Consider the following 8,070-nt stretch of genomic DNA (forward strand, 5'->3'; position numbering starts at 1 on the left):
GAAATATGCTCGGAATATATCCGAATACTTTGCAGAATTCCGGTTTTTAGAGTTGTTAGAATTCCGGCAATTCCGAAATCTTGAACTATGGGAAAGATTGGGTATGGTGTTTACGTAGCCAGCCCGTACAGGGTATTATTTTTGTTATCTTTTTCACAAATTCAAAGTAACCACACTTTATCTGTCAGAACCTGAAACGGTTAAAGCAAATCTTTTTTTTTTCTCTGCTCACTTTCTGTCCTAAACTCCTAATGTCCATATGTCTAATAGATGACAGATGTATAAGAGAGAACACCTCATGAAACGGAAAAAGTAATAAAAGAACATGATAAAAACTAGTACTTAATAATGAAAACAAATGAATCAAAATTTGGGACTTGTTTAACTCAAAAAACTCTTCTGGTGCTTGCTAGATGCCTAGATTTTTTGCCAATTGAGTGATAAAGGTACAAAGAAAAATTAAGGAACAAAAATCTCTATAGCCTATACATGTTTAACTAGTTTTATCCGTCTACGCTATGCTAGCTGTCCCTGTCTTTGTAAGATTCTTGAACTTTGTTTCATCTTGTTTTAAGAATCTGAATAATCTTGCCAGCATATAAGCATGGTAACACAACGCCTCATGATGTAGAATCTTGCTCTTTGCTCCTTCACCAAACTTGCGCATTTTCTTACGAATGAATTCCTCCTTTTTGATGATGAGTTCTTCATAGGACAAGAAGAAGTCGAACACCCCTTTGACCCTTCTTTCTCCATATCAGAACAAATAACAAAGAGAGTGGTCGAGTGAGTAGAGTCGCGAGGTTGGGCAATATATATTTTTTTTTGATGAGAAGAGGGAATGAGTTGGTCAAGATGCTTTTGTGAAATTGTAAGGACAAAGGGGGTCTTTATAAGAAAATTAGGAGAGATATAAAAGACTGCAGTGAGACTGCTGAGGTTTGTTTGCGGCTTTGCTTAGAGAATTGAGAAGGGTAGACTAGATTCAGAGTCACAAGAGTGACTGATGAAGTGATGAGTGAGTGACTGGTGAGTATTTGTAGTTTTGTACTACAAGTGTGCCCAGAGTCCATGGTTTTTAACTGACCAGCTGTCAATAAACAACAATGTAAGACACGGTTTTTACACAACTTTGGGAAATACATTTGTGTTTTAATTCTTTTCTTATTTCAATATATTTGTGTGATCTTGCAGACCTTGACCAAAGAAACCAGAGCCGCCCAGACGCACTCACGCAGATGTAAAGATTCCCTTATTTTAATTCTTTTTTCTTTTTCATCTGCATTCCCAGCTCCATTCTCACAGACATCACATGCAACCATGCATATATACGGAGATTGATTTGGGATTTGGGATCTCCTGTATATAATTGGTACTTTGGTAGTTACTACCTTAGCTTACTGGTCTTTCTACTGGTCTATTTCTGCAAAATGCATTTTGCAGAGATTTAGTTTTGGACTTTTGGTAAAAGGCTCATTCTTTTATTTTAGTCGGCTTGAACCAATGTGACCATTAGAAAAAAGGCATCAAATTGGCAGTACTATGCCACACAAAAGCTTGCTCCGTGCTCTGGTAAAATGAAATTGCCATGGAAGTCAAAATTACTGATCATCACTTTTTACAAGTCACAACGAACTGCTAAAACGCATGCGTAATGCTTTCTAATTCACTCCATGCCTTAAAAGGTGGTATTAACTATTTAACTAACTTCCAGCCAAATTATTGAAGCAAATCAATCAAGATATTACAATCATTATGACTTCTAATCACATTCATTGATATTGTATTTGTATATTTTTTTTTATCAGAATTCATTGGTCCCCTTAGCAGTAAAATACCATTCATATGCAAAGAATTTGATGTAGGAATAAAATCCTTCAGTAGTCCACTAGTCCCTATAAATGGGAGGATACAACAGTAGGAGCAGGTTGACTCACGGCGAACCCCCAACACATAAAAGCAAAATAAAATAAAACAAAAGAAGTTCTGACTTAACGAGATTAATCTCACAATTACACAGGCGCGTGCCCAAGCAGTATAACCCTGCCGAAAATGAATTACCTTTGAGTGTGATTGAAATTTCTTTAAGTTGGGTTATTATTATTATTATTATTATTTTTTGTAATTTCTTTAAGTTGGGTACATCTTTTGTCTGCGTTTTTTATCTTGAAATGTGTTTAGAGCATCTTTAGGTGAGATACTATCCTAGCATTAAACACTAATTTTTTAATAATTTGGGTGTTTTTTTTTTTTTTTTTTATTTAGAAGAGACACATGTTGATGAAAACACAAAAAAAACCAAACCAAATACCAAATCGGTCAAAATTTGGTTTCAGTTTTGGTGCTATATCAAATCTCTCTCGCGGTTTCGCGCATTTTTTTCTAACACTGTATGAGCTTGGACTAAACAGTGCGCTTCAATCACGCGGTTTTGCACGCGAGAGATTGGGTAAAGAAAAGAAAGAAGAAAGTTGATGTGGGACACGAAAACCGCGTGGGCTTGAGTTTTTAAGATGGGCTTCAGTGGCGCAGTTTTGAGAAAGCCGCATGAACTGTATGACATGGTTTATCTAAAACCGCGTCATTTGATGTCGAATATTTGATATTTCTCCTAAAATTGGTTGGTGTTTTCTTAGTTTGGTTAAAAAATTTGGTGTTTTTTTGGTTTCTCTCTAAAAATGCTGTTATGCATTATTTTTCTTATGGTAGGGTCTATATATCTAATTATGAAGCATGTACCACATTTTTGAAGTCACACAATTCGAAATCCAAAGAAAAAAATAACTTTATTTTCATTTGTCTGATTGTGTTTTTCGATAATGTAATGTCTATATGTAGGGAAAATTGTCATCAACATGTATCAATCTGTTGGTTCCTTCTGATAAAGGGCTCTACAGTTTACATACGGGTGAACTAGTATTACCCCCCTACTAGATGAGCCAATTAGGATTTCCCTCCCACTAGATGGGAAATTAGGGTCTCCCCCCTAAATACACACACAAAAATTTTGGTCAACCCACTTTGACTTTTCTTTTGTGTGTATTTAGGGGGGAGACCCTAATTTCCCATCTAGTGAGGGGGGATCCTAATTGGCTCATCTAGTGGGGGGGTAATACTAGTTAACCCGTTTACATATCAATGGCGGAGCCAAAAATGTTCTCAGGGTGAGCAAGATGATTAACCTTTAATTTCATCTACCATAAATTGCAAGTGATAAACCGAATTGAAAGAAAATGAATAGAAGCTAGCTAGAAAGAACATGATCATCAATTGATAGACCGTACCGGAATAATAAGGCGACTAGAAACAAAAAAGCATATGGTTTTCTTCGTAGTCAAAATTTGCTCTCCAAATGTAGGACAATTCTTTGTATTCTTTGTATTTTTGGTAGAGTGCACCCACTGCCCATTTTCTATTTAACACTACCGCGGCGAAAGGAATAAAAAACAAAAGTGTGGATAGATTAGTAAACATGCTCATCTTGATAAACAAATGGAAATTCTCTTTAATAAATCCCAAGAGTATCATTTATTATAACCAAATTGTTATTTATGCTAGGAGATACATATAGTGGTTAGCTTGTTAGGTTAAAGAGAGTGTGTGTAGAAGAAGAAGAAAGGATGGAGACACAACAAAAAGGTAGGGTTTAAAGTATATATATATTTTTTTGAATAAATTTTTGGGGTTAGGCAGACCCCTACCTGTATTAAACTCTTATATAAACTTGACCTCTTTTATCCTTCTCCACAATACATGTCAGTCTGTTGTCTAGAGGAGGAACAAAATAGAGGACATCATTTACATTTGAAAGTCTTTGCTAGAAAGTCTGCTGCCCCTATTACATTCTCTATAGACATGTATGAACCTAATGACAAAAAGTTAGCATGAACTCCTGCCTTAATCTCTTTGACTAGATTGACACAAATTACCATGGTATTTTCTCCTTACCCAAGAGAATCTTGATAGACCTAAGAGAGTCTGATGCTACCTCCACCTTCAGAATGTTAATACTCTGACAACCATAGAGACCTTGCAATATTGCCTTTAGTTCTTGAAATAAGACAGACTTCATCCCTCCTGAACCCGAGAAGCACATTGTAATATTTCCCTCACAATCTCTTATTGTTCCTCCTGTTCCACACCGATCATCAGACACTACACCATCAGTATTCAATTTGAACATATCTTGTTATGGCTTTAACCATTTGCAGAACTTCTGAGCATAGTTTCGGTATCTCACCATTATACCAAGTCTGTCCAAGAACATTCTATCACTATAGATATTCTTGACTTCATCCAATTGACTTTGTACATACACTTTCATATCTTGAAGGAGCCTTTGTTTTACCACCTGAGCTGGTTGCCTTTTGTTTTGGAATCTTCTCTAGTTTCTCTTAATCCACACATAATAGATCGTAGCACAGATGTAGATTTTGGTGATCTCTGCTTGTAAAGAATTCGTGCTACAGTTACCTATAAGGTACCACCATTCTTCATTTGAGCTCAAAGCAACAGGTTGACATCCTAGTAGCAATTTTACTTCCTCCCAAATGGTTTTACTGTATACACATTCAAAGAACAGATGCTTTGAATTCTCCCTCGAGTTGTTGCACAAACAACATGAAGAGTTATTCAACACCTTTTTCTTGACAAGTCTGTCTTGAGTCGGTAAATTACTAGCAAACAATTGCCATGCAGTAAATGAGTGCTTAGGCATAACCATTTTCCCCCAAACCAGATTATACCATCTTACCTTCTCCCTAGGGACTCTAAAAGCATTATAGGCAGATATAGAACTGTATGTACCTCTAGGGATCTCAAGGCCCGGATAATTCTATCCGAGTTGAGGAATGTGTTAATCTCAATGTTTAAGATTCTGTTTCTCGGTTAGTTCGCAAATTATGCACAAGGGCATTCCATGTACCCGGTGATCAACTCACTTACCTTGGACTCCAAAGGCAGATGGATTTCATTCCTGGCATTTAGGTCTTCAATGAGAGGGCGTTGTGAGCACCATAGGTCATACCAAAGAGAAGTTTCATTACCTGTTGAAATACTATACTTAATGAACTTTGAAGCCACCTTTCTCAACTCAAGTAAGTTCCTCCACACCCACAAGCACTCCTTTGGGCATGGCATTGACCAGAAGTTCTTATCCTTAATATGGTGACTCCAAGTCCATTTGACCCATAAACTTTCCTCTTTATTAACTATCTTGAATATGAGCCCACAATAGGCTGCCTTATTCCATAGTCTTAGATTCATGATTCCCAACCCACCTTCTTTCTTTGTTAGTGCCAAACATTCTTTACTTGCGTGATGCATTTTTCTTTCCATATCTGGGCCACTCCAAAGAAACTTCGCACAAATTTTTGAAACTTGAGATATAACTGTCTCTGGCAAGACAAAGGTTCTTGCCCAATACACATGGAAAGAGGAGAGAACTGAGTGAATCAATTGCAACCTTCCCGCATGAGATAAAACTCTTGTTTTCCAACTTTTGATTCTTGTAGTTATTCTCTCTATAAGAGGCTGGCAGTCCTTAATCCCCAATCTTGAGGAAATGAGAGGGAGACCAAGATAAGTTATATGCTCTTGAGCTAACTGCACTCCCAAGTTTGGTGACATGAGTGTTCCTTCTTCGATTGTTAAACCTCCAATGATCAAGGAAGTCTTCTGCAAGTTTACCTTAAGGCCAGTTCCTTCTGAAAATTTCATGAGGATACCCTTTACAGCTAGTGCAGATTCCATATCACCTTTAAAGAAAACTAACAGGTCATCTGCAAAACATAGGTTCACGACCTTGAGCTTTTTACATTTTGGGTGAGCTTTTATAGAAAAACTAGTTAATCCCTCCAATAAAAGTTTGCTCAATCCTTCCATGACTATAACAAACAAGTAAGGTGACAAGGGGTCTCCTCGTCTGAGGCCCCTCTTTCCTTTAAAGTAGCTCTCGGGCTTCCCATTGATGATGATAGAATAGAAAGGGGTGGAGTAGCATAACTGCAGCCATAGAATGACTTGTTGGGGTATTCTCATCTTTTGAAGCATGACATGTAAAGCATCCCAATGAACAGAGTCATAGGCTTTACTAATATCCACCTTCAAAGCACATCTTGGTGATGTATATCTTCTCTTATAGTTTCTTAGCAACTCATGAGAGAGGAGGAGATTGTCTTGTATAGATCTTGAAGGTACAAATGTTGACTGGTTGAAACCAATAAGGTCAGGTAATATAGGCTTCAATCTATTGACCAGGACCTTTGCCACACATTTATAGGTAACATTGCAATAGGCAATAGGCCTATAATCATTCACCTTTCCAGGGTTTGGTACTTTAGGAACCAGCAATATAAAAGTAGAGTTAAACCCACTCGGCATGGTGTGAGAGCTCAGTACAAACTTTACTGCATTCATTAGATCTACCCCAACAATGGACCAACACTTCTTATAGAAGAAAGCATTATATCCGTCTGGCCCTGGGGCCTTATAGTTGTCCATCGAGAAGAGTACGTGCTTCTCTAATCTCTTCTTTTTCAATCTGTACTTCTAATTGTGCAACTTGAGCTTCAGTTACTGTTGGCACATTTGTGATATCTTGAATAACTCGAATATCAGCTTGAGAAGTATCACCTAGTAGAGATTTATAGTGTTCGACTATTAAATCCACTACTTTATCATGTTCTGAGATCAATAGACCTTCATCATCAGAAATTGTCCAAACTTTATTCCTTTGTTTTCTTTCCTTGAGAATGTTATGAAAAAAAGCATTGCATCTGTCACCTTGAACCATCCACGTACAACCTGCTCTCTGTCTTAATTCCTCATACTCCATCTTCATGAGCTCTATATAAACCTCTCTTACTGCCCTTTCTTCTTGAATAAGAGAATTATTCGCCTGGTTAGTTTGTAGTTTTTCTTGGACAGTGAACATCTTAATTCTGGCTTCTTCAGCTTTCTTACCCACATTTGAAAATTTTCTCTTGACCAGCTCTTTAGGATCCCCTTGAGAGTTTTTTGCTTTTGAGCTAAGATATAGACTGGATTGCCTATCACTTGCATGTTCCAGGCCTCAGAAACAGTTTACATAAAAGAATTGTGAAGCGCCCAAGCATTGCAGAACCTAAAAGGGTAAACAAAATTAGGGGTTCCATACCAATTTAGTACCATCGGTGAGTGATCAGAAACTCCTTTGGGTAGAAACTTTGCTTGGGCAGCTGGGAAGGAGTTGTACCACTCTTGGTTTACTAGGCATCTGTCGATTTTGGAGCTCCTTCTTTCTCTACCCTCTGAATTGTTAGTCCAGGTAAAGAAGCTTCCTGTGTACTGTAGATCATGCACCTCAAGAGTGTTTACACATTCTAAGAAATCGTCAACTTCTCTTGGGTGAACTAAACTTCCATATCTTTCGGAAGAGGAAAGCACACTATTAAAATCACCGCTGATGCACCAAGGTTCATTAATAGTGTAGCTACATGACTTGAGATCACTCCACAAAACATTTCTTTCTCTCCTTGAGTTGCTAGCATAGACAATAGATAAAAAGAAACTTTTGTTAGTGGGAAGACAAGTGACTTTGCAGTGAATCATTTGGGCTGTTGTTTGCAGATGAACAACAGATACCATCCCAGTATCCCAACAAAACCATACTCTTCCAGATGGGTTAGAGCAGTAGTTATTTAAGTGAGCCCAAAACGGGCAGCATAAGCTTCTGATCGAGTCATATCTGCCTTGCCTCACTTTGGTTTATAGTAGTCCAAACATACATAATTTATTCTCTAATCTTACTTTATTCACTTCCTTAGCCTTATCAGCTTCGTTTATCCCTCTTACATTCCATGCTCCTAAACTACACATTTAAAGAACCAATGGAAGTTATTTCTTACTTGAGCCTCCTGCTCTACCTCCTCTTCTGCCACCACCCCTTCCACTGTGAGTTGGTACTTGTTGTTTATTTTTTGTGGAATCGTGTGGCCTTTGCTGATCAAGGTATAAGTTTAGCACCGATTTCATCTTTTTACTCCTTGTTTCAGTTACAGAGGTTGGAGCTAATTTTGCAATGGGAGTAAT

General features: G+C 37.6%; 1 protein-coding gene across 1 annotated transcript; it reads right to left on the reverse strand.

Annotated features, from left to right (window-relative positions):
• Positions 1-6,487: 6,487 nt before the first annotated feature.
• On the reverse strand, positions 6,488-7,626 carry LOC147486853 (uncharacterized). Its single transcript, XM_086573870.1, has 2 exons — positions 7,157-7,626; positions 6,488-7,055 (listed from the first exon to the last, which is right to left on the reverse strand). Exons 1-2 carry the CDS (start codon positions 7,624-7,626, stop codon positions 6,488-6,490), a joined length of 1,038 nt encoding a protein of 345 aa, XP_086429996.1.
• Between the last annotated feature and the right edge of the window lie 444 nt (positions 7,627-8,070).

The sequence above is a fragment of the Coptis chinensis genome, chromosome 7 (assembly GCF_015680905.1).
Source record: "Coptis chinensis isolate HL-2020 chromosome 7, ASM1568090v1, whole genome shotgun sequence".
NCBI classification, from domain to species: Eukaryota; Viridiplantae; Streptophyta; class Magnoliopsida; order Ranunculales; family Ranunculaceae; genus Coptis; species Coptis chinensis.

What these genes read in the sequence shown, in the direction of transcription:
- LOC147486853 (XM_086573870.1), bottom strand. Translation starts at nt 7,626, where the DNA reads ATGGTATCTGTTGTTCATCTGCAAACAACAGCCCAAATGATTCACTGC. An exon ending in TCACCGATGGTACTAAATTG is followed by an intron (nt 7,056 to 7,156) that starts GTATGGAACCCC and finishes GGAACATGCAAG; the next exon opens with TGATAGGCAATCCAGTCTAT.